The 24,052-nt window shown below is 50.9% G+C and overlaps 4 protein-coding genes across 11 annotated transcripts; 2 read left to right on the forward strand and 2 right to left on the reverse strand.

Moving 5' to 3' along the window:
* Positions 1–1,245: 1,245 nt before the first annotated feature.
* mettl25 (methyltransferase like 25) lies at positions 1,246–8,228 on the reverse strand. 4 transcript variants are annotated; one of them, XM_057021951.1, is made up of 11 exons: positions 7,944–8,226; positions 7,623–7,784; positions 6,873–7,528; positions 6,618–6,765; positions 5,079–5,173; positions 4,955–4,984; positions 4,457–4,530; positions 3,247–3,340; positions 2,977–3,051; positions 2,218–2,289; positions 1,246–1,471 (listed from the first exon to the last, which is right to left on the reverse strand). In XM_057021951.1, the coding sequence occupies exons 1-11, from the start codon at positions 8,158–8,160 to the stop codon at positions 1,355–1,357; spliced, it is 1,740 nt and encodes a 579-aa protein (XP_056877931.1). In that variant the 5' UTR covers positions 8,161–8,226; the 3' UTR covers positions 1,246–1,354. The 4 variants fall into 4 exon arrangements, with proteins under 4 accessions (XP_056877931.1, XP_056877930.1, XP_056877928.1 ...); XM_057021950.1 differs by having other exon boundaries at positions 2,920–3,051; XM_057021948.1 differs by having other exon boundaries at positions 2,920–3,051; positions 6,581–7,528; positions 7,944–8,228.
* Positions 8,229–8,426: 198 nt separating this feature from the next.
* ccdc59 (coiled-coil domain containing 59) lies at positions 8,427–9,880 on the forward strand. The gene is made up of 4 exons (XM_057021958.1): positions 8,427–8,650; positions 8,828–9,209; positions 9,291–9,399; positions 9,503–9,880. The coding sequence occupies exons 1-4, from the start codon at positions 8,506–8,508 to the stop codon at positions 9,665–9,667; spliced, it is 801 nt and encodes a 266-aa protein (XP_056877938.1). The 5' UTR covers positions 8,427–8,505; the 3' UTR covers positions 9,668–9,880.
* A 121-nt stretch (positions 9,881–10,001) lies between these two features.
* On the forward strand, positions 10,002–16,810 carry cracr2ab (calcium release activated channel regulator 2Ab). 4 transcript variants are annotated; one of them, XM_057021945.1, is made up of 18 exons: positions 10,002–10,272; positions 10,827–11,151; positions 11,913–12,024; positions 12,410–12,590; positions 12,661–12,807; positions 13,238–13,328; positions 13,404–13,499; positions 13,569–13,756; positions 13,954–14,025; positions 14,103–14,151; positions 14,293–14,375; positions 14,536–15,163; positions 15,241–15,379; positions 15,726–15,807; positions 15,892–16,006; positions 16,095–16,196; positions 16,274–16,350; positions 16,422–16,810. In XM_057021945.1, exons 2-18 carry the CDS (start codon positions 11,002–11,004, stop codon positions 16,507–16,509), a joined length of 2,400 nt encoding a protein of 799 aa, XP_056877925.1. In that variant the 5' UTR covers positions 10,002–10,272; positions 10,827–11,001; the 3' UTR covers positions 16,510–16,810. The 4 variants fall into 4 exon arrangements, 3 of the variants coding, with proteins under 3 accessions (XP_056877925.1, XP_056877926.1, XP_056877927.1); XM_057021946.1 differs by having other exon boundaries at positions 14,629–15,163; XR_008948185.1 differs by lacking the exons at positions 16,095–16,196; positions 16,274–16,350; positions 16,422–16,810 and having other exon boundaries at positions 15,739–15,807; positions 15,892–15,948.
* On the reverse strand, positions 16,811–23,069 carry LOC130518966 (protein arginine N-methyltransferase 8-B-like). 2 transcript variants are annotated; one of them, XM_057021952.1, is made up of 10 exons: positions 22,280–23,069; positions 21,524–21,748; positions 20,620–20,790; positions 20,485–20,548; positions 20,233–20,375; positions 19,993–20,080; positions 19,112–19,227; positions 18,398–18,548; positions 17,943–18,064; positions 16,811–17,432 (listed from the first exon to the last, which is right to left on the reverse strand). In XM_057021952.1, exons 1-10 carry the CDS (start codon positions 22,346–22,348, stop codon positions 17,349–17,351), a joined length of 1,233 nt encoding a protein of 410 aa, XP_056877932.1. In that variant the 5' UTR covers positions 22,349–23,069; the 3' UTR covers positions 16,811–17,348. The 2 variants fall into 2 exon arrangements, with proteins under 2 accessions (XP_056877932.1, XP_056877933.1); XM_057021953.1 differs by having other exon boundaries at positions 20,635–20,790; positions 22,280–23,061.
* Between the last annotated feature and the right edge of the window lie 983 nt (positions 23,070–24,052).

Genomic DNA, 24,052 nt, shown 5'->3' on the forward strand with positions numbered 1-24,052 from the left:
CCCCCCCCCCCAAAAAAGAAATGGCTTCCCCACCTCACACATGTCACCGGCGATGGAGGATTTAACTGGAAAAGAGGTGAAAATATTCCCGTTGAGGATGCAAACAGCCCCGGGGGCCGACAAAGGTAAACACATCAGTGGAGGAGCGTTGGCACGCCGTGACTGATTAGCTGCTGCAGAATGAATGCTAGCTGCTAGCGCATAAACAGCCGAGAGTCCTGGATAGCAGCAGCGGATGCTGCGAAGAAGTTTAAACTCTTAGAAAAATCGTCCACAGATGCATCATTGCTGCTTTTCCTGTCGTGTCTGTTTAGCCACGTTTAGCCTCCCGACTGTGTTTAGCTCCGCCGGCGAAACGCTGCATATTTTACTTGAATTGTGTCCAAACTCCTGGTTGATGAATGGAGCCGTCACCATAATGGCCCTGTGCTTTACGCCAGCGCTCTCGGCTGCTTGGGTTTGCTCTCCGCGCAGCCCGTGACCAAGGCGCTCTAATTAGCATGTTTAGCCTCCCCGCTATCATTTAATCCCTGCAAAAACAGATGGGTGGGAATTCGAACACGACCGGTCTGGTACGGGTCAGAACAGCACACTGTGGGAAGCAGACATGCTAGCCACATCGACACAACTAGCATCAGGCGGAGCCACGTGGCGGAGCCAACAGCCATTTTTAGCTTCATGGCTACTATTAGCTTTGGTCATAACCTCGTTAATGTGTTGTGGAGAGATTTCCTCTTCCCTGAAATCCACACAAAGGGCAGAACTCTAATTTCCACATGATCCGGAACTGCTGGTTCTTCAGCCCAGCTGATAAAGATCACACAGGAAGTGGATAATCCCAGTTGGGAGGAGTGGGGCCGGACCGGGCCCTCACCAGAATAGCACAGCCTTGGCAATAATATCAACGCTAACATCCGCTTAGCCTGCGATCAGGAAATATCACAGGAAAATTAGGAATTCAAAGGAGGCCACAGCAGGAACTCGGATCATATCCCAGGTCTGGCGTGAGAAACCGATCGTGGCGAAGAACCAAGGTGTTGGATACGCTCGCCTGACCACTTCCTGTCAAGTCACCTGACCCTCGGGTTCGCGCACGCAGTTTCCATCTTCATATAGCCTATTTCTAATGTTTAGCTTTTAGCTCGCGAGCTAACATCTTCTGATCAATAGCATTAGCATTTATCCACAGAACACTTACGGATTTTAATCTCAACAAATAAAGACCACCAGAGCAGAATGATGACATCATTTCTATTTTAAAACTTTATTCAAAGACAAGCCTTCACAGACACTGTAAAATCCATCAAGTTTAAACGGTCTAAATTCTGACATCATCCCGGCCTGAAAGTTCCAATCACGTGTACGAGCTCGAATTTCTGTCATCACGGCTCTTCAGCCCAACGACAGCGTAGCATCTTGGTGACAGCAGAGGGTTAAAGAGCTGCACTAACGCGCAGAACGGCAAATGTTCCTGCAAATAAGACAAAGAATTTATGTTGGATACACAAATGTACGGTCGTTAGAGCGCCCCCTAGTGGCCAATTATGATGCGGAAACATGCTGAAAGATCAAACACTTTAAAATATTACAGTTAAAGTGGAGGTTTGTCTTAATATTTAGCGTCCGGCGTCAGGAGAACCTTGATGGATTTATCCTCTGGCTAACAGAAAACAGTTGAGAAAAGCGCCTGGAACAAAGTTCTCCGCAAGGAACGCGGAGACATCCCATAATTCTCTCCAACTCCCGCACATTTGATCAACAGTGCATATTTCACGCTGCAGATTTTGACCCTTTGACCCCTTCAGCACACATCACCTCCACCGACTCGGTGTGTGTACGTTACCTCCGTACACGTCTCGCAGCTCGATCCCGGCTCGTTCTCGGAAGCTAAACAACCCGGCCAGGCGTCCAGCATCCTCCTTTAAGGCCGGACTTATCGTCGTATGGATCGTGTTCACATCCATCCATCAACCCCCCCCCAACACACACACACACACACACACACACTCCTTCGGGGAGATCTGCCAAAAGCTGATTAAACGGCCCCGCGAAGGAAGTCCGTCTGAATTCAAAAGCCTCGACTGGGCTAAAGATTAGCATGTTGTGCTTGGCTAAAGGAAGAAACGTTGATTCAAGAATTCTCTCAGGACTCAGGTTGGCGATTAGCATTTTAGCTACGGAGGAGGGGAAAATGTCGGCAGCGCAGCCCAAAGTTACCTGTTCTCGTAGGTAGCAAAGCCGATCCAGGAGGATGAGACCTTCGATGCACGGAGCCAGAGCCACCTTCAGCTGTAGACGACGACACCGGCAACATCGTTAAAGTATCGTGCAATGAGGCGAAATTAGCACCATTCACACAGGATTTTCTTCTTAGAAAGTTCAAAATAAGTAACTGTTGTGGAGCGACATGGCAACAGTGCATTAGCACGCAAGCTAACTAGCCGTGGAGGTGAAAACACTGCTTGTCAAACAGTTGCGGGAGCAGCTTCTTAAGTAAAGTTAGCGAACCGGCGAGCAACTGGTTAGCGAACAGCTAACTAGCTAGGGCAAATCTGCGCAGAGTTTGTGCGAATGCTAAAAACAGCTGCACATAGCATATTTGTGGCGTTTACTTCAGAATAGAAGGGAAATTCTTTGGGTTTTAAAATGTTTAAACCATCTTTAATGACACTATAAGAAGTGACTGATGGGACACGGCATCGCCCTCTAGCGGCCAACCACTGTTACTGCAAAGTATGGATCATTTAAAAACCACTATGAGGAATTTCCGCAGTAGCTGGTGGTCGACCCTCAAAATAACGGAATTTTACAGCTTAATATCAGGAAGAAAATTCCAGTTGGCGCTCTTGGCTGAACCGCGGACAGATTTAGCCTCTTTCCCACCACACTTCCTGTTTCCTGGCAGTGATTTTACTCAACCGGCTGCAAACTGCCGCTACGTTTCTGGTTTTTACGAGCAGCGCCGGGCCGTCCCACCATGTTGAAGGCGTGCATCTCGTCCATACGCGGCGCGTAGGCGTCATGGTAACCCTGGATGTCCCCGTCGGAAAGCTGCGGAAAGAGCCGGAGTAAAAAGTTTTATATGGCGGATTTGTGAGTGACGCGAGACGCAGAACCGCAACATCCACGTTCTTAAAGGCACCCTCAGCTCCCGTTGCCTGGCAACATCTTCATAGGAGTTTTTTTTTTGTTGGGGGTCCTGAAACATTTTCCTTTGCTTTTTAAAAGAAGGCCGCTACACTTAACCTTCGATTCATCCAGCTCCAGCCGGCGCAGGGCTCCACGGACATATTCCACGAACGATTTGGTCTTGGAGTAGACGTTTCCAACTCTCTTCTCACTGTTAAACACACACACAAATCCGTCACTCTTTCGTTTTTACAATCTCACTTTGTCTTCTGTGTCATGCCTTAGCAACCAGAACCAAACTGTAAACACTTCCGCCATACTGGACGGTGACGGATGGCCGGATCACCAAGGAAAGTCGTGGATATTTGATCCTAATCTGATGTCAGTTGCCGGAGCGGAGGTCCCGGAGCGCCGGGAACGCAGCGGTGAAAGGCGAGCCTGTGTTTATGTTTCTGCTTTCATTGCGCAGAAAACGGTTCCGTTAATGGTCTGAAAATGTCATCGCGGTGCGAACGGAGGACTCCAATCACAAAATCGGAAAGTGTGGCAGCTAAAGGAGAAGGATGACTTTTCTGGAAGCGTCTACTTCCACCTGCTCACTTCAGAGTGATTCCGTTGCCCGCTAACTAAAAATACTTTCATCGGCGGGTCAGGGAATGACTCCAGAGCTGTTCCGCGGCTCAGTCAGGCTGCAACAGTTGGAAAATGTTTCGCTAATTCCCCCTGAGTCCCTGACATGTTTGTTTATGTTTCCTCTCTGCGGTGCTACGCGAGGGAAATTTGAAGGGTTTGACGAAACGATTCCGCAACTAGGACATCCGTACAGCTCACCGTGAAAGCATTGATGCTGCCACATTAGCACAAACAAGCCCACAAGCCTCCAAAGGCAGCGTTTATCGTGAGCAGACCGACAATCATGCAGCTGCGTACTGGTAACGGCCCTCGGGCCACGGGTTGCCAACCCCAAAGTCCATCCCTCCATTTGGCAATTTAACGTGGGTTCGTGGGTTGAACTCAGATACCATACCATCGCCGCCGCCCCCACCAAATTATGTCATTATATAGACCACGTTCCAAGGTGTGTGTTTCAAAGTGTGTGTAAGTGTGTGTTTAAATGCAGGATTTGTTTCACTGGCGTCTCAAAGAACCCAGAAACCAAAAGTTTGCTGGTTCAGTGAGAAGAGCAGTGGTGTTTTTTTCCCTCTCAAACAGCCACTGACACGTTCCGCTTGTTAACAGCGACCCCGTCGTGTTCGCACGCACGTGTGTGTGTGTGTGTGTGGTGTGTGTGTGTGTGTGTGTGTGTGTGTGAACCACGGCCTGGTACCTCTTGACGAAGTCGTACCGCTCCCTCAGAATGACGTGAAGAACGGCCCGGAAGAACAGGGACTCCATCTGGATCTACAGCAGAGGTCAGACAGAGCTTGAGGACGATCCGCGCGCTCCAGAAATAAACAAGCTTTAATTCCCCAGCGTGAAGATTTGATGAATATTTCTGACACTTTCCGAGCCTGACGCAAGACTGTAACGTGCAATCGATCTCGCGGTGATTGCATTAATATTTATAAACATTCCGCATTAATGGACGGAGGTATTGTGTATCGGCTCTGGCCCGCAGGCCCCCGAGCTCAGCGTTGCCCATAAATCTGCTGTGTTCAATCATAAGCGTGAAAGAACGGCGGAATAAACGGGTCGATTGCACGGCTGAACGAGATCTGAGGAGAAAACGAGTCTCGGTGAACAAAAGGACGCCAGGAGGTGTCAGAAAGGTGGTTTTCATCCGCTGGGGTCCAGTGGTGACCCAGTTCAGAGCGAAGGTACTCACGCCTCGGCCGAGGGAGACCCGCTCCAGCGCCTGGTTTCATAGGGGGACAGACAAAGACGTTTTTTAAGTGCGGATGCTCCTGCAGTGCAGTTTTCTCTGCGCACCAAAGAAGTTAAAAACTCACCAAGCATGCGGACATCCTGGCGTTCCTGCCACAGAAGCAGGAATTCTGGCGGAGGTACTGGCTCAGAGGGAACCCGCACGCTCCCTGCACACACTCTAATGACAACAACAAACGGAAAATCAGAGCCTTTACTCCAAATAGTACAGATATTTTCTACCTGCTTGATGGCTTTCCTTAGCTTAAGTCTGCTTCTCCGTTCTCAGAAACCTGGTAGCGCAGCATGCTAGCCCACGGAGGGGGACCCACCTCATTCAGCACCTCCCTAACAAGCTCGGGATTGTTTATATTATCTGATTTGTTTGATAAATCAAGGATAAATGATGTGTCTGTGGAGCTAAGCTAACCCAGATGGAGTGTTAGCAACACATGCTCCCCCACAGAATCCCAATGGAGCGCACTGACTGGAACCAGTTGACAGCCTGCTCATGTCATTTCTAAAAGGTTCAGCGACTGAGGCCAAGGAGCAGCGAGTCCAGAGGGGGATGAAGTCAAAACAGGCCAGGCTTACACGTGCAGCTGCGGCTTAAACGCGCTAACCTTTTAGCAGCCCCGGGGTCCTGCTGACAGAGGTCGTCAGAACCACGTTCCCCCCCATCTAAAGTGCAGAGCACACACCCAGCATTGTTCACAGCCCTGAGCTGGCCCCGGAGGTCACATGGGAAGTAGCTGCTCGTCAGACGGAAGGTTCCGCACCGCAGCCCGAGTGTGTTTGACAAATTTAAGGAAACGCTTTGCCGGGACGAGCTAATGAAGCTTTTCAGCTCCCTTTAATGGCGAGCTAATGCGCAGCAAGAGCTGGCCCAAATCCCAGACTGCACTGGGCCCAACAGAGGGCAGGCAGTGTGATGGAGTGTTCTCAATCCAGCGTTGTGATATAATTCTTTAATTGTGAGCTACATGGAGGCCCTCATCTCGCTAAGGTCAAAGGTCACGCCATCGTGGACACAAGCGCCTCCAACCGATCAGCTGTTGAATCTTCTAAGCAGCAGCTCTGAGCCGACACCTTTAAATCCATAAATCAGCCGTAATGGCTCAAACAGCCTGAGCTCAACTGGAACTCCAGGACTGGAACTTGGCGGCGTTTTCCAGACTCTCGACGGAACGTTTGACTGTTTTACTGTAAGAGGTGGACATAAAGATTGATGGGCCTTTGTATGGGAAGACGACAACGTGGACAAGGCAGTGGTGTGTGGGAAGAATGAGCACATTTACTGCGTATAAAGTATAGTGTGAGGTTCTATACTGTCTAGCTGACACAGTACATTAATGCAGTACTCATACTTTTGATATTTACGCACAATTACTGCCAGAAAAGCTATTTTAATAGGCCCAGAGGTAGTTCCTGGAGGGACTACATTACCCATCAACCCCTCTGAGCAGAGAGATCAGCAGAGAGGGTGAGCTGAGCTACCCTGAAACTGGTGCCCCCGCAACCCGGAGCAGAAAAGTTCTTTAAATAGCTCGAAATAGTGTTTTCATGGTTGTTTTACAGGTGTGTGTACTTTTATATGATATGTGCGTCTGAGTCGCCGTGGTTACCCTGCCCGGACGGGCCGAACTGCTCAGACAGCAGGTGATAGCAGCAGCCCACGCTGCAGACTGCAGCCAGCTCCGGCTTGGCCACAAACATCCGCAGGGTGCTGGGCGCCAAGTCTCCGCACGTGTGCAGCCCGACCATGACCGCTTCCTGGAAACGGGAGACAGCGTGCGGGGAGAGGAATGAGCTGGCGCCGCGGATCGATGGTGGAATTTATCGATGGTGACGGGCCGCGGGCCGGGCAGCTGCCGTCCTACCTCCAGCTCCTGGATGAGCTCGCCGAGCTCCGTTTCGGCGGTAACGTGAGACGTGAGGGGGGAAAAGACGGCGCTGGGGGCGGCCTGGTTCTGGGCCTTCCTCTCCAGGTTCTCCCTCTTCCTCCGCTCCTTCTCCTCTGCGCCCAGCTGGCTGGGGGGAAGTCTGGGAGTTGCGTTCTGAACCAGGTCCTCCGAGAGGGCATGCAGGAAAAAATCCTCTCTTTCCGAGTTTGCAGCCTCTGGGCCGACATCTGTAAAGCCACTTATCGCCCCCTCCTCCTGTGACAGAACTCCTCCCTCGCCGCCATGAGAAGCCTCCTCGGGGTTTATTCCAGCTGACTCTTGCTGGCGTGCCTGCGCGGCATCGCTCTCTGCCCTCGCTGCTTTGTTGCGTTTCTGGTACGCCCGGGAGAACCTCTTCAGTTTCCTGTTCCTCTCCTGGGCCCCGTGGGTGTTGGTGGTGGAGGAATCGATCCCGTAGACCCGGAGGCCGTACTGCAGAGACAGGAAGGAGCTCAGGTAGCCCTTTCCCGAACCCACGTCGATCACTTGTTTGACCCCGCAGCGCTGGGCTAGACCGGCCACCACCTCAGACATGGACTGGACCTCGTGAGATTTCTTTGAGTTCATGAACTCATCTGGCACCAGCTCAGCACCTGACAGAACAGAGACATGCCGTTTCCCAAATGACCCTTGACCCTTTCCTCTCAGTGTGACACCAAGGCATGAACAAGGCCAGATCCTCCTTACCTGCGTCCCCCGTCTTCCCTCCCAGTGCCAGCAGCAGCTCATCCCTGCTCATGCACACTTGGAGGCCAGGCAGGGAGTGGGTGGTGGCGGCCTGCAACAGTTCCTGGGCATCCACCAGCCGGTTCGTGTCATTGCAAAAACCAAATGTGGTTGCCAAGTTCTCTTTTTAAAGAAACAGGGGGAAATGATGATGACACAAAATAATTAGGAGCATATTCAGCATTACTGTGTGTTGCATATTTAAGGAACCATGCTCTTGTTCGTTTGGAAAAGTTTTATTCCTCGTAGTGCCGGTGTTATTTTGTCAGTAATTCTAATTACCTTTTGTTTTGTGTTCTGACGCCCTCTGCCGGTCATTGTGTGAGCTGACTGCACGCAGGACTTCCTGAGGCTCTACGGCCATAAAGCGGCTCCAAACGTCGTGAGTATAAAATTCGACAGTGTGAGCGTTGGCAATACTCAGAGTTATAGACAGAAAGCGCTTAACTTCATCTATCCGGCGATGGATTTCTGACAGGCTGAGCGGAGACGGTAGCATATTAAAAAGCTTTATTAAAGGGAGCTGGTTTTAGCATGTAACCCACTGGCGATATGGCTTCAGACAGGAGCAATCAAAAATAATATTCGATAAGTTTACGCCGACCGCTTTCCTCGTTATTTCAAAACCTCTGTCTGTGTGAATGAACAGATTTGAACGGTGATATAGAAATCCACTAGTGTCAAATAGGAAAGATTAAAACTTTAAAATAACATAAATATATATTTATCTGCAATGGGCGCGTTCTGGGTTCGATTAGTAAGCCTTCTTTGAGTTGCGTCATAACTCTGCGTCTGTCAGGAAGTCGCCCTCGTGTGTCTTGTATACATTTTTTTAAAAACTCAAATGGCATCAACTGATCAAAATATAGATAAAAAGGTCACAGCAAAAGATGACATTTCGAAAAAAAACATGCATAAAGCGCAAGGTGTTAAAAAGAAGAGGAAATGGATCCCCGAAAACAAGATGTTTAAAGGAAGTCTAAAAGAAGGTCAGTTTCCCCACAAACCGCTGATGACAACACAAACAGTTATTTAAACATTTTTAATATTTGAGGTTTCATTGGTTTACCCTCTCGAAATAAGTAATAACGCGATTTCCACTGTGGAAACACTATGTCTACTTCAGTGGAAAAAGTAGATTTTCCTCTCTTGTTTTGTGGTTTCAGGTCAAGGATTTGCTTTCAAGAGGAAACAGAAGTTTAAACATGACTACAAGAAGCTCCTGCACAAGGAAAGGAAAAATAAAAATAAGCCAGAGTCCAAAACTCTTTACACGCAGGACAAATACCCAGAACACCTGAAACACCTGTACATGGCCGAGGCTGAGAAGCTGAAGAATGAGGTGTGGATGCACCGAGTAAACAGGAGTAAAGAGAGGATGAGAGTGCACGAAAAGGCAGAGGAGAAGGGAGAAAATGCTGACGCAGATGTCGATGAAGCCCCTGGGTGCCAGAGGGATTCCGCCCAGCCAGAAACCAGTGGAGGAGCTGAGCAGACAGATTCGGTGCCTGGGAACCAGCAACCAGCAGCAGCCACGCAAAGAGAAAGGTGGGATTATTATATTATTATCAGTAATGAAGCCTTCGTGTTTGATGACATTGAGCATTGGATCATTTTAATCTCGCCTAGTCTTCCAATAAGCAACCGCATGAGGAAAAAACAGCAGAAGAAGACGTCTTATGAGAGAGCCAAGGAGGCGTTCGAGGCGGCCAGCGAAAAACGCAGAAGAAAGAAGGAGGTGATGTCATTAAAAAAAAAAGGATTATTGTAAGGAACAATCAGTAACTTCAGTAAAATGTCCGGCATGTTGACATTACATGTTGGTTTTTGTTCCATTTTAGGAGTTCCTGAAGAACAAACAGCAGAGAGAAGAAGCCATTGAGCGGTACAAAAAGAAAAAGATGGAAAACTTTCAGATCCTCAGCAGAAAGACAAAGAAAGGACAGCCCAATCTCAATCTCCAAATGGAGTATTTGCTTCAAAAGATCCAGGGACCTGGAAAGTGAACTCTCGAGTCAAGGAGATACAGTGGAAACGGACTGATGGACTGGATAATAATGTTCCAGAACAATCCTGGCTCGCATGTTTGATCTGTTTGAAATGTGGAGTTTTTTGTACAGTGTGTTCCCCTTCGTCGCCACAAGGGGGCGCGGTAGGACACAAAGTGGAAAACACAAGTGGCGATTTTCCTTCCAATAAATGATAAAAGATTTATTAAACTGTTTAAGTTTCTTTTTTTTAAAAAGTTCTATATCTAGACGTATGTAACAGCAACTCTAATAACCACTTAAGTGTGCATTAAAAAGACGAGTTATTTCCCATATCAAAGTGTAATGATATTACTCACATTTTATGCTGTATCACCATAGTAACGGGTAAAGTTTGTGTGCAGAGGGAGTCGACCCTGCAGTCCCGGACCCCTCCGTCTGCGCTGGGTCGGCTCGGCTGCGGAGCCTCAGGCTGCTTCCTCATGACATCACATGGTTGCAGAATGACTTTGAACGTTAATCTGAGCGCAGAGGCTTCTGAAAGGAGCAGCTCCCTCAGAGCTGCGGTGATTCTTGCAGGAGGCGAACAGGGCTCCGCCGGTCCGGCCACCTCACCGGAGAAGGTAAACTTTCCCTTTTGTTTCCAGTTAACCGAAGATTTTGCAGTAAAATACAGTCGAGGTTGATGAAGGTTTTCTTTTGGACAATAATGACAAACATTTTCACAATATCCTGCAGTTGTAACTGGTTTTGAGGCCTTTGGGGAACAGGAAATGACCTCATTAGGCATATTAAACCAGCACAAAGTGGTAAAAGGGCATATTTATCTGGCTGTAATGTCTCATGAGACCCTCCTGACAGCTACCAGTTAGCATCTCTGCCTCCTGGTCCGCGGAAACGCGACGAGAGGGAAAAAAGTTTTGAGAAACAGTCTTGTTTTGAATCCAGTTGTGCCAAAGGCTGCTGGAGCACAGAGGGCCACGTTGCAGCTCCTCCAGTCTTGCAGGCATTACAGGGTCATGTGTCCTGTATGGTCGGGTATTAAGATAATCCTTTACAGTGTGTTTACATACCTTTCAGTCACTTGTGCCCGGCTTATTAAAAGCAGAACCGCCGTAACAAGCGTGTTTCTGTTGCATTAATCACTTGCGCAACATTTCACACGACTTCTTTTCAGTTGGGTTTTTCAGCATCTCGACATCGTCAGCAGCCTCGTCGTTTGATGCCCCGCTGCCATGGCAACCCTTCGAGCGCCACGGCGTGGGAAGCAGGAGCCCTGATATCTGACCCGGCTCCCGACTGCTGCAGAAATACCTGCTGATTGCACGTTAGGAAGCGATCCCAGGAGTGACATGGAGGAGGGGAGGGTGAATGGATTTGGGCTGGACCCCAGGAGGGGGAGCTCAGACTGGGGTCCCATCACCCTGCTGGACAAGACCAAGGAGTTCTTCCAGACCTGCGACATGGAGGGCAATGGCTTCATCACCCGCACGGACATGAGGGTCAGATACAGAGCATGTGTGTGTCTGTGTGTTCATGCTACACATTATGCATTCTACTAGAAAAGTGAGGACAAGTTGTTTGACTGAGGGTTAAGGTGTGGTTTTAAGTTTGAGGATGGAATTGGGTTTAGGAGAGGGTGAGGGGGTTAGTTGTGATGGTCAGGGTAAAGAGCTGGCTAATGCATTATAGCAGTGATGGTCCCCACAAGGATAGAAGTACAGGAATGTTCATGTGTGTGTGTCACTCTAAATGATTTTTATTTACTCCTAATTTTGGTATTTTGCTCTAACTAGTTGTAAACATATTACAGTCATTAACAGTTATTATTATTAGGTTTTAAATGATGATCCTGAGCCAATCGATCAACTAAAGAACAAATTTAGCATCTTGTGCTAAAATATTGTAACAAGGGCTGAATGACTTTTAGCTAAATCTCCTTTGAAATGAAGCTCCTGCTTGGAGAAGAGCTTTTGTCTGATAAGCGTTATTTAGCATCACAGGAGGTTGCTGGAACCCCCCCCTCCGCCCACTCACACTCCAGCGTCCAGCGAGGAGGGAGTTCTGGTTCACAGGAGGCCCTCGACATCACGGTGTGCGCTGAGCGTTTCTGACACAAAAGAGCTTCACGTTTGCTGGTGAATTATGCAGAAACTCGGGCTGGATGTGACGTTGGACCTCCTGTCCCCGTCGGCTCCCCCCAGCCGGGTCTGCGTTGTTTAGAATTCCCGGCGGTGTTTAAATGCTTCTGTGTTCCTGGCAGAGGCTCCACAGGGAGCTGCCGCTGTCTGCAGAGGAGCTGGAGGACGTCTTCGATTCTCTGGACGCGCAGCACAGCGGCTACCTCACGCTGGAGGCCTTCTCCTCCGGGTTCAGTACGTGTCCATAAAACATGAGCCGGAATTCTTCAACAGATGACAAATGACAGATATGGAAAGTGGAACCTCCGCAGACAATAGCAGACTTTTATGGACAGTAGTGCACGAGCACGTGCTAGTCTGGTATTAGAGCTCTGTTGGAATGTGACCGAGTATAGTTACTCCAGTACTGCAGTGAAGAGCATTAGCAGGTTCTACTATAATATTAGGAAATACCAGAGCAGTTGCTAACATTAGCCACCATTAGCTTGTTGCTAAGCTAGTCACGCTGCCTCTATTACGTAGTTGCTCACAGTCAAAGCTGTGGTGCCTCTTTTCAGTAGTTGTTTTTTTTTGCCAATAAGCTAAAGCTGAAGTCTGCATGTTGCCATCTTCATCCCAGGTAAGTTCCTTCAGGGCCGGAGGCTCTCGGAGGACTATCAAGGCTCCAGCCCGGCCTTCAGGAACAAAGAAGCGCTTTATCAGAGCCAATGGGAGGCCAAGCTGTCCGCTGTGGAAGATGAGGAAGAGAGGCACTTCTGCATGCTGCTGGAGAGCCTGGGGGCCAGCAACGTCTTTGAGGAGTGAGTTAAAAAACAAAACAAAGGAAAGCGGCGTTAGCGTGACGCTTTAAGCCTCCTCCCTCCCCTTCAGTCCAGAGGAGGTGCGCAGCCTTTGGACTCAGCTGCGGAGGGACGAGCCTCACCTCCTGTCCAATTTTGAAGAGTTCCTGGCGAGGGTCACCCACCAGATCAAAGAGGCCCACCAGGAGAAGAAGGAAATGGAGAGCGCCCTCCAGAGGTAGGATTATACCAGCAGCCGGACGAACAGGCGGCACAATCGTTAGCATGTGCGTTTACATTGCGTCCCTATAGAATAATCTCTCATCCTCCTCAAATGACTGCTAATCAGGGTGTGGAATTCCAGTTTTATTTCCCATGATGGAAACAAACTGCTTTTTTCCTGTGGTGAGGAAGCATGTTTGAAACTTGCACCCAAACACAGCTTAGACGTCAGTTTTCCCACGGCACCGAGTGGCACTGCAACGGCTCGTTATGCCTCTCCGGGCTTTGCTAATTGGCTACGCGGGTCTTAGCAAATGTTGGATGGAATGTAAATACCACTTACACGTGTTTACATGCGATTACAGACAGAGAGGCATTAATAAGCTAAGCTAAACCTCGGCGGCGTGGCGGGTATTGTGAGGTCTCCGACATCTGTTTCTTCACAGGAAGGCCGCGACGCACGACAGCGAGATCCGTCACCTGTACGAAGAGATGGAGGCGCAGATCAGGAACGAGAAGGAGCGGCTGCTGCTGAAGGCGAGTGCGAGCCCGCGCCGTCGACCACGGACCCGCCCCTCGCCCCGCTGACCTTCTGTTCTTCCTGATGTGCAGGACTCTGAGCGCCTCCAGGTGCGCAGCCTTGACCTGGAGCACCAGCTCTCCTCCAAGGAGAAAGAGCTGGAAGGTCTTTTCCAGAAGCAGAAAACGGTGAGCTCAGTCTGACCCAAGGCCTCGGGACGGGTTCACCACTGAGGCGTCTCTCTCGCTCACACCCAGTTGGAGCTTCAGTGCCGCGAGCTGAACAGCGAGAAGCAGGAGAGCTACGTGGAGAACGTCAAGCTCAAGGTGACCAACGACGAGCTGTCGCGGGCGCTGGAGAGCACCAGTCAGGAGCTGTCACTGGCCCAGGAGCAGCTGGCCATGCTGCAGGAGCAGGCCGCCCGGCTGCACCAGGAGAAGGAGATGTGAGCGCGCCCGCTGCATCGTGGCTTTATGCTAATAGGGTCGTGCTAACGTGCTAGCGTCATTAACATCAAAGGCCTGGTTGAGCTGTGGCAGTGTTTGTCCTCAGACAACAGGAGCCTCACAGTAACACTGCCCCCTACAGTTGTGGAGGTCTGGTTGCAGTTTCGGCAGCATCACTTTGTGTTTCTCTTTTCAGGGAAATGTACAGAGTGACCGAAGGGCTGCAGAGAGAGAAACAGAGTCTCATGAAGCAGCTCGACCTCCTCAGGTACGATTACGGGGGTCTGATCCGGGGGCCACGGAACACCCCTAACCTTTCCCTAAATCCCACATTTCTTTTCCCAGAGAGATGAACAAACATTTAAAGGATGAGCGGGACATTTACTGCGGCGTGGTGAGTAGAACCTAGACCAGGGGAGGTCCTACAAGGGCCCTACGAGTCCTGCGAGGGCCCCAATCCCTCGTAAGACCGCCATCCTGGTCTGGACCCGACTGTTCTGTAACCTCTGCTTGCATCTCCCATTTTGTAAACCAGCCTCGAGCATCACTGAGAAAGAAGCAGAAGCAGCGAACCGGCCTCTCCGACATATTTGACGATGCCAACCAGCCGCCCAAAAGGTGACTCGCTAGTTTCTTCACCACCAATCACCCGTCAGACGATGATCAAAGGAGGAAAAACAGAGGATTTTTGATTTGTCCATCGTAGAAATGAGCTGTTGGGTTGTAAAACTAAAGTCCAGAGTCCAACGTGTATCCTCTGTTTCTCCTGTTTTTGAAGAACCCCACTGTTGGTGGACGGGTCCTACCAGTCTCTGGAGGCCTTGCCCATAGAGCACCTTCAAATCGTGTTTGTCGCTTCCTCCTCCTGCAGCGACGAGGATGCCCCCCCCGCCGGCAGCAGCCCCACGTGTCAGCCGCGCTCCGCGACCAGGAAAACCCTGGCTAACGGCTTCACAAGCCCCGCCCCTCCGAAAATTCAGGATGTGAAGGCAAAGAGCAAGAAGACCCCCAGCAAGACTGTCGCGTCCAAGAAAGTGCCGGGGAAGGACAGGGGCAAGGTGAGGAGAGCAGGGCCCGAGAGGAAGCTTGGGGAGGAAGAGGAGGTCCTGGACGCCCCTCCCGATGGGTTCCCCCTCCGCCGGGTGATCTCCATCGAGGAGGACCACCTGCCCCATCTGCTCCAAGGAGGGCCTCAGCCTCTGCTGCACCAGCTCAGCGAGGAGGACGATGAGGTGCAGGATGCCCAGGAAGCTCCGATCCACCTGGAGACAAGTGTCGCCCTCGCCGCCGCCGCCCCTCCGTCAGGTCACCCTGCGGTCCGGGCGTCCAGAGGAGCCCCAACGGTGAAGAAAGCCCACGTTAGCTTGTCGTCAAGGGGGCGTCCTGTTGGGAAAGAGGCCCATCAGGTACATCCAGAGCTTCCAGTCTAGCCGCCAGCTGCTCTGATCCTAAACGCGTCCCAACTGTGATTTCTCGTGTTCAGAAGGCAACAGAGGGGGCGCTATTCGCGCCGGACCGCCTGTTCAAGGTCGTCCTGGTGGGCAACTCCAGCGTGGGCAAGACCTCCCTGCTGCGCTCCTTCTGCGAGGGCCGCTTTCACCCGTCCACCACTGCTACTGTGGGTGAGCGTTGCTGCCGTAAGGTCGCTTTGATCTCGCTCGGGTGGCGTGCGTTTGACAGCGCGTTTGGAATCCAGCTGATCGCAGGGCTGACTTAGCGTCACATGAAAGGGCTTGTGAAGTCACGCCGCCGCGCTCAGAGTCGCGGCGCACATTGTAAAGCAGATTATGCCCCTTTGATGAACTGTTCTCCTGGCTTTGATCTTTTCCTCACGCTCACTCGAGCCTTCTCAGCAACTATTGCGCCCCCTCGTGGCGAAATCGTTATTGTCGTGTCAAAAAAAAAAAAGAGAGCCTAAACTGAATGTGAAAAGCTAAACTGCTATTTTATTATGTTGACCTTAATCAGGTATTGATTACAGTGTGAAGACACTGACGCTGGACAACATGCAGGTGGCCATGCAGCTGTGGGACACAGCTGGCCAGGAGAGGTGCGTTGAAACCCTGAAATGAAGTCGCCTGTATCAGCGCAGGTGTGTCACTGTTGGTGCTGAAGCTAGCCGTCGTTGCCGCAGGTACTGCAGCATCACCAAGCAGTTCTTCCGTAAGGCAGACGGCGTGGTGGTGATGTACGACGTCACGGTGGAGGAGAGCTTCAGGGCCGTCAAACCCTGGTTGGCTAACGTCCAGGTCTGACCTTTGACCCCAGCCGTTTGGGAATTTGGGTCGTTATTGTAGTTTATTGGTGACGGGCTGGACTTTTTTTTTTCCTCCCCAGGAAGCTGCAGGAGAGGGGATCCCCATCTTGCTCCTAGGAAACAAGATGGACATGGACGAGTCCCGCCAGGTGCCTGTCAAAGAGGCCGAAAAACTGGCCCAGGTGAGTTCACTTCCCATGCTCGGGGGCGCCGTTGTCCACGCGCCACTTCTGACGTCCTCCTCTACGCCCCACCCCAGGAAAACCGGGTGATGTTCTCCGAGGTCAGCGCCTACACAAGCAGGAACGTGACAGAGTCCCTGACACACCTGGCCAGGTGAGGCGGAGACGTAGAGGTTAAGAGGGCGGCGTGGCGGCGTGCTGACAGGCTGCTGTGTGTTTGTTCAGAGTGTTAATGGAGCAGGAGGACAGGGTGAGGGACACAACGGTGGTCCTCAGCGCCCAGCCCATCAAGAAGAAACCCTGCTGCAAGTGAAATGTGCACGTTAGCTGGACTCTGGGGTATTCACACAACACAAGATCCTTCCTGGACTCCAAACACAGAACAAAAGTGTCTTTTTGGACCGGGAATTGTTCATATGGCGTCCTGGGTGTCTTTGATAAGATCAAAAAGAAAATGTGATCAGACCTACTTAAAAGTCACAAAAACACAAATAATTGGAGTTACTTCTGTAGCTTTTTTCATAACTGGAGCTAGCATTAGCGTAGCGTAGTGAAGCTGCCACCTGATTGAGAGCATCAAACTGGGTAATTAAAGGAATTTCAGGAGAAAAGGCTTTAATCTTTGACGTTTTATTAATCATCGTGTTCATGTTCTCTGATCTCTAAGTGGGACGGGACATATTGCATCTGTTACCGTTTTGAGGCGTTGCTCCGCTTTGATTCTTGCACCAAATTACAGCTGCTTTAAACAATGTTCAATAAAAGAAGTAGATTTAATTCCTCTTGGAAATCAAAAACAGCGGAGAACCTTTACATGCTAATGGTGAGCTAAAAGAGAGCGGTCTCCTGTTTTTAGTGCATCATCAAAATTCACAAATCATCCAAAGGAAAACCGAAAGAAAATGACTTTTCAAATAACAAACGGCTCCCCAAGTGAGAGGAAAAACAAATTACATTCAACGAGGTACCGTCAAGTTGGTACAGGAAGTGGCGCTATTGCTGCGAGAATCTTGCCTATTCTGATGACATCGCCCAGGTGCCGGCGTTGTGACCCATACGGACGCACCTCGGTCGCCCTCGTCGGACAACGTGGATCCTTGTGGGAGATGCTGTGCTCCTGGAGGTCTGAGTGTTGCTCGCTTGCTGTGGTCGCTAGCGCATCTTGTAGTCGTGGGAAATGGCGGCCTCGCACAGCTGCCCTTTGAAGTCCAGTTCCAGAGTGAACTCCAGATCACGCTAGCAAAGAGAATCAGAAACGCTTTGCTAAACCGTACAATTAATTACACAGTTAATACTATGTAATGAGCTGAGCTATGAGCTAGCATAGCATGGATTAAATAGAAAGTTTATTACTGTGGAGTCACATTAAGAGAAAAATAATTATACTTTGATAACTGGTAATTAGCTGCCATTTATTTGGGAAAAGACAGATTAGCATTTTTTTTCATGCTAAGCAAACCAAATTGATGCCAAATTAAGGAAAAGATTTACTCCCCCTCCTAATTTTGATTTCAACGAACTGATTAGAAATGAATGAAAAGTGCCAAAAAAAAATCCAAAACATTTGACAGGAAGTTAGGTAATCCTCAATTATGAAGAGGGGGCGGAGTTTATCATTACTGCAACCAACCACAAGAGGGCGACTGGCCTCACTGTTTAATCCAGGCGGAGCAGTTCAGATTCGATATTGTTTAAAACCGGCACCCGAACGAATAAAACCGTTCAACTCTTTTCGACGAGCCTTACCACGTTTTTCTCGTTGGGCCTGACGGCGATGCTGCCGAAGATCTCCTCCCCCTTCTTGACAGTCAAGTAATCCTCCAGGTAGAATACCGTCTGCTTCCAGTGAGTGCTGGCTGCATCCGGAGCTGCGGAGCCGGAAGAAACACGTGAGGGAACCGGTCAGCGGCGCTAGAGGAGGTTAAAGAGGGACCGGGTAGCGTTAGCGACCTCCGCCGGGAGGAGCGGTGCTCCTCCGGTGATGCTGAGCCTCAGGCCCGTCAGGCACGGCCAAACATAGAACCTCCTCGACACCACGTTACGTAAGCCTCGGCGGCACAAATGTGTGAATGCTAGCTTACGTAACGGTGTTTGAAAGGCACCTCGTTCGCTGTTTTCATAGAACTGCTGTGGGATTCCGTCAGACGCCAGCGGGGTGTAGTCGAGCGCTAACCGCGGTGGAAGGAAGGCAGGTTTCTCACCCGTGGAGAAGCCCGTCTTCTTGTGACACTTGGTGAACTCGATGTTGAAGTAGGTCACCAGGGCGTGGACGTAGTCGTTGCGTTGGATCTGCAGGCAGAAGGCCGAGGTGAAGGACAGGTCCTCCGGCTTCACCGTGTAGATGTCCACTTCCTGGGAAAAGGAGAAAGAGCTGCAACCGTGTGGCCCACCAGCGTACCTGTCGGTTCTGGATGATTATTCACCACGATGTGTGCACGAGGGTGCACGTGTGAAAGCCCACAGGTTGAATCACTGCAGCCTGATCACAGGACACATGCTACGTGGGTGTCCTCACAAAAGCCGCTAGTGTATGAGTGTGTGTGTGTGTGTGTGTGTGTGTGTGTGTGTGTGTGTGCGGAGGGGGGGCACGAATCTGTCTGCACACTTGGATACATTTTTACTTTTCATTAAAGACCACATGCTAAATTTAGCTTAGCCGAGGGCAGAGCGTGAGCGAGACCACACAGAATATTCTTTTCCCTTTAGCACAAGCGTTTAAGCTAATTCTGAAAAATCGTGCGGCATAAATTGCTCAGCGAACAGCCAATATCAGTGAAAATGGATGGTTTGAGAGGAGCTAACAGCTGCCTCTGCCGTCAAGAAGGTTTAAATTAGCCAGACAACCAAAAATCCCCTTTTTGAGGAGCGCCGAAGCAACGTAGGCGCCATTTAATGAGAGAGAGAATGAGATTTACCTTTAGGAGGCAGGCGTTGGTCACCATCTGCTTGGGATCCACCACGTCCACCAGAGGCTCTTTGATGGCCACGTTACGGATGCAGCTCATGTCGAACCCGTACACGTTCTCCCACCCTGTCCACACACACACACACACACACTCGGTATACGATGACACGTACACCCAAAGAGTCGACCCATCCTGGAAATAGACACATCCCTCCTCCGCCATGTCTGGCAGGCGCCTTTCAAGATCCCAGATTTGGACCGGGAACACAGAAAGCTGCATTTTCCCTCCTCCGTCTCGCTTTGTTGTGGGGGGTCCAAACATGCGGGTGGAATAAACCCACAGAGGAGCTAAAAATAAAGCGTGTGTTGACCACAGGCTTCTGGAGATTATGTGACGACGGTAAAAGGCTGTAGAGCAACACCTGTGCTGTCAGTAGAACCGCGGCTTTGGTGTCATTCAAAGCGTCGATGTTTGTCCTGGATCGTAATATCGAGCTCAGTCCTGCTAGCCAAACATGCTGTGGCGCTTTAACACGTTGATTCTTTCATTCTGCTAATAAACATGTTTCCAAAGGGTTTTTTTCCTGTAGACTTTTGTTCTTTATTCCCAGGCCCCGGCTCTTTTATTTTTAGCCTAGCTTGAGAGTTGGAGCGACTTACTTTTGATTTGGAACATTGGGAACACAAAGTTCTACTCGAAAGCTGCTCTGGTGATGATTATCCACTGAGCAGGAGATCAGATGAAAGCACGTGAGCGTTCTGGTTAAAAACATTTACATTTTATTCAGTTCGAGAAGTTGCTAGAGAAGTAGCAAGTGTCCGCATTTTCGCAGCTTAAAAGACAAAGGCAAAGACTTTAGAGGTCAAAAGAAGGGGGCTTAAATCACTCACAGTGGATCTTGAAGTCCTTGTACTGCCTGTCTTCAATGGCAACCACGTAGAGGGCGGCTCTGTCGGGGAACATCAGGCCTCCGGGTTTCTGCACGCAAGAGAAGCTGAGGAGACGTGTGCCGCTAACACCCTTCCCTAACGACACCCCTGACCACTTCGTCCTCTACTCGACCGCTAGCTGCACAGGCCATGCCCATAAAGAACACGTGACCCCGCTCCGGCCCTCCCCGAGGGTCCTACCAGCCACTTGTCCCTGGCGAAGATGACGGTGTTGAGCATGGACTCGTAGAAGAGGCAGTAGCCCATCCATTCGGAGATGATGATGTCCACCTTCTCCACAGGCAGCTCCACCTCCTCCACCTTGCCCTTGAAGATGGTGATGACTACAGGGGGAAGGAGGAGAGGACACGGGGTCAACGCCGCCCATATGTACGCTAATAACGCCACAGATCCCTCATGCTAATCCAGGCGTCCTCGAACTGGACCGCTCACCGTTGTGAAGGTGGTTGGACTTGATGATCTTCTCCGAATACTCGGATATACTTGAACATTCAATCTGAGGGGAGAAACAACGGTCAAGACCCGCGTCCACGCTCTCGCTTCACGTGCTAGGAGGATAAAACGAACCGAATCGCCTCTCACCCCATACACGTGTTTGGCGCCGGCATTGGCCGCAAACATCGAGAGGATCCCGGTGCCGCTACCCACGTCCAGAACAATCTTATCCTTGAACATGTGCTTGTTGTGGTACATGGCGTTCCGGTAGGTCAGCGTCCGCACCTCGTCCTTCAGCATCTCCTGTTCGAGACGCAAGACGTCAAAACGCTGCGACGTTTGCCGACATCATCGGAGATAATGTCACATTTTTACGCCCGTATTTAGGCCGGATCGGCAGAGCGTCTTGAAATAGACACAAGCGTGGCGCCAAAACCTGTGGGGACCACCTGGTGTCTCCCGAGGCCGCTCCCACATCCCACTTTCTTATTTCCTCTAACCAGGACACTCCTGCCTGCACAAAAAGACCTGACCCACATGCTAAATGGGGACATTTAAAAAGGTCCCCAACAAACCTGCTTGCATCAGCGCCCTGGAACACAAGGTCGCTAACTTTGGTATTTACCTCAGCAACCAGCAGTCCACCGTGGAGGACGGGTGCTGCTTTTGGGGTATTATCTGCCATAATCTGTCCTGATGTCACCTTGGACATGTTGGAAGACCCCTTCGATTCTGGCCTATTCACAGAACTGGAGCTTTACCTCCTCTTGTACGGTTCCTCTCTGGCTTTGGTTTGATACGAGCCAGTGGACCAGTTAAGATGATGTTCCACAATAATCTTCTGATTATTGATTCACTTCAGACAAACGACAGACATGTTGAGTCATTATGGGAGATAAAACTGTTCCTGTTCTCGTCTAAAGCCCCCGGTCTAAGGACCTGTTTGTCTAAAATAGCATCGTGTTCGGGAAGTCCAACATTAGGACCACGGTCCTGGTAAAACCAGCCAGTAACTCCCCCCACCAGCCCCCTCTACCTCGTGGATGCCAAAGTGGGCATAGGAGTCAAAGTAGTAGTCCCGCGAAGTCATGTCCTCCGGGCTGATGAACTTGGTGGTCTTGCCCCGGCCGGGGCAGGTGGCCAGGCCAGCCACGTGGGGCGTGTGGGGGATGCAGGGCACAAGGTGGGACGTAGGCACTGGTTTGGGCAGCGAGGGGGGCTGGGCTGACTGGGAGATCGGGGACTTGACGGGCTGTTGCCGCTGTGGGAGATATGAGACAATATTCAGCCAAAAGGAGTACGTGCGTGTGCGCGCGCGCGTAGGTGAGTGGGTTTAGCGTGAAAATGTGCACGTGCACCAGTCAGTGCTGATTTAAAGTCCCGACAAGCAAACGATTCAACGACGTTGCTAACCACGGACTTGAACTGCAGCGCGCGCAGGAAACAGGAAGGCGGGAAGATGGTTCCGTTTCAGCACCAAGGACAGCGGGTCCGGCACGTTCTCGTCGAACCCGCTTCCGGTCTTTTAACGCCACCCGCATGCAATTAAAAGACATGACCGCTGTTAGCTGCTCTCCTCTGAAGTGACCGGCGCCGTCTGCACGCGCACGGATGCATTCGCCGTTAGCTTGCACAACCTCCCGATCGCGGCACGCAAACGTGATCAAACCAGATCATTCGCGGTCACATGCTGTTATCAGAAAATACACCCCCCCACTCCAAAAACCACCAGCCGCACAGAGGGGGTCCCGGGACGGACGCGACCGGGCTCAGGACACCACAAGGTCCCTACCTCGTTGCTGTCCGCCTCCGCCATCTTCCGCCGCAGCAGCAAACAACGCGACGAATGCCTCAATCCCATGAGAGCCGGCGAGATTTAGGCTGCGAGTCTCCGAAGTGCGCGGAAGGTGTGATTTTTACGCGGTGGCGGGAACACGCGGAGCCGCGAAAGTCACCAAAGCGTATCTAAAATCAAAGCGCGGAAAAGTTGGGGAAATGAATTTGAAACAGTGCTCCATGGTGGAAATGTGGCACCAGATGATTTAATAGGGAGGGATGTGCGCGCTGGAGCCTCCGCGGCCGTCAAAAAACGTTGCAAGGTTGATCCCAGTGGTGCCCGTCAGCACCCGGCGGAGGCGTCGCGCCTCTCCGCATATTCTCTCATTTCTGAGTGAAGGTTTGCGGGGGGGAAAGTGTCTCCCGCAACAGGAAAAGCAGTCGGGAGTCCAGATGAAAGAGAAAAAAACGCGTCCTCCTCGCTTAAAAACTGCCCATATTGGGTGAAAGTCGCGCAGCTTTCGCCTCCTGCGCGCCGCGGAGTCTTGTGCGTGTTCCCGGAGGGGGTTCAGCTGAGAGAGAAAGTTGGAGGGAGGGTTCCGAAAGTGCGCGAGAAAGCCGCAGGTACAGCTCGCTTTGCGTGAAATGCGTGACAACAGAGGAGTAAAAATATCGATCTAAAGAACAGATGCACCTTCGGCGCGGCGAGCGCTTATATAACCACGAAGAAGGTGTTTCACAGCTACAGCACAGCGAAATCAGCTCGCGCGGAGTTCCAGTCTGCATAAAACGCAATGTTAGTGACACGCGCGCACGCTCTCGCGTAAGTTTGCGTTTCACCGTGTTGCGTTTAGGCGACAGAACCGCTTTTGCCACTTTATCTGCAGGGACACTTCACTGCAGCTGAGATGTGATGTATTAATGCGTAAATAGAGCCCCAAAATGGCACATATCTGCCCACCTCCATTCATACTCTCACCCCCGAAGCTCATTTGTCACCCAGAATGAGCTGGTGTCACATTAGTGGAATCACGCAGCAGGTTTTAGTCACAGTTATGGATGAGCTCCGGCAGCTCCAGCACATCAGCCCACGCCTGAGCGCGCTGCCGGTGTGGGGGCTGCGGAGAGGCTCCGCGCACGTCAGGGCCCGACACCTCAGCCTCTGTCTGGGCTGTCGGCACGAGGCAGACCGCTGGACAAGTTTTGAGGGGGTTTTGCCCACGTTGGTCAGCCAGGAAACACAACATTGACAACAATTTTGCTTCTTTTAGGTCAGAATCCAGGAAACAAACACGCTTTTTCAGAGCCATTATCATCTGATGGGTGGACTCACACTCAAGAGGAATTTGATGGACGAAATAGGGTCTGGGATCGGGATCGGGAGGAATTAGGGGTGTGGGAGCTAACAGAGTTTCCTCAGTAGATGCTCTCTATCTTTCTTGGTCTCAGACGGTTCTTTCACCAGCTCGTTCTTCTTCTACTGAGCCATCGATTCCCTCTCAGCCTCAAAAGACAAGTCAACGGAGGCGCTGACATCGGTCCGGTCGGTGGGCAGCGAGGCGCTCGGGGACCGGATGTTCTGGATGACGTCCTGGTGGTCATCAGCTCATCGATGACTCTGCTCAGGCCCCTGATGCAGCCCTGCGTGGATGCTGCTTGGAAGCTCTCCACAAGCTCTTCCGCACGCAGTTAACATGGCCGACCAGGTATCTGAGGCCCTTCTCGCCGTTTACTTTCTGCTTCTTAGCTTCTTTGAGCGACTCGTCAAATTTAGCGACGTTGCTGGAAA

The sequence above is a fragment of the Takifugu flavidus genome, chromosome 22 (genome assembly GCF_003711565.1).
Source record: "Takifugu flavidus isolate HTHZ2018 chromosome 22, ASM371156v2, whole genome shotgun sequence".
Classification (NCBI taxonomy): Eukaryota; Metazoa; Chordata; class Actinopteri; order Tetraodontiformes; family Tetraodontidae; genus Takifugu; species Takifugu flavidus.

Bases quoted from the DNA above. Each gene is read 5' to 3' on its own strand.
- ccdc59 (XM_057021958.1), top strand. From the start codon at position 8,506: ATGGCATCAACTGATCAAAATATAGATAAAAAGGTCACAGCAAAAGAT. The intron at 8,651-8,827 runs GTCAGTTTCCCC...TTGTGGTTTCAG, and splicing joins TAAAGGAAGTCTAAAAGAAG to GTCAAGGATTTGCTTTCAAG. The intron at 9,400-9,502 runs GTGATGTCATTA...GTTCCATTTTAG, and splicing joins AACGCAGAAGAAAGAAGGAG to GAGTTCCTGAAGAACAAACA.
- cracr2ab (XM_057021945.1), top strand. From the start codon at position 11,002: ATGGAGGAGGGGAGGGTGAATGGATTTGGGCTGGACCCCAGGAGGGGG. The intron at 15,380-15,725 runs GTGAGCGTTGCT...GACCTTAATCAG, and splicing joins GTCCACCACTGCTACTGTGG to GTATTGATTACAGTGTGAAG. The intron at 16,351-16,421 runs GTGAGGCGGAGA...GTGTTTGTTCAG, and splicing joins TCCCTGACACACCTGGCCAG to AGTGTTAATGGAGCAGGAGG.
- LOC130518966 (XM_057021952.1), bottom strand. From the start codon at position 22,348: ATGGGATTGAGGCATTCGTCGCGTTGTTTGCTGCTGCGGCGGAAGATG. The intron at 20,081-20,232 runs GTAGGACCCTCG...TCTTGCGTGCAG, and splicing joins TCGCCAGGGACAAGTGGCTG to AAACCCGGAGGCCTGATGTT. The intron at 19,228-19,992 runs GTGAGTGATTTA...GTGTGTGGACAG, and splicing joins CAAGGACTTCAAGATCCACT to GGTGGGAGAACGTGTACGGG.
- mettl25 (XM_057021948.1), bottom strand. From the start codon at position 8,160: ATGCTACCGTCTCCGCTCAGCCTGTCAGAAATCCATCGCCGGATAGAT. The intron at 7,785-7,943 runs GTAATTAGAATT...TTCTTTAAAAAG, and splicing joins GTCAGAACACAAAACAAAAG to AGAACTTGGCAACCACATTT. The intron at 7,529-7,622 runs GTAAGGAGGATC...CTGTTCTGTCAG, and splicing joins AGGGAAGACGGGGGACGCAG to GTGCTGAGCTGGTGCCAGAT.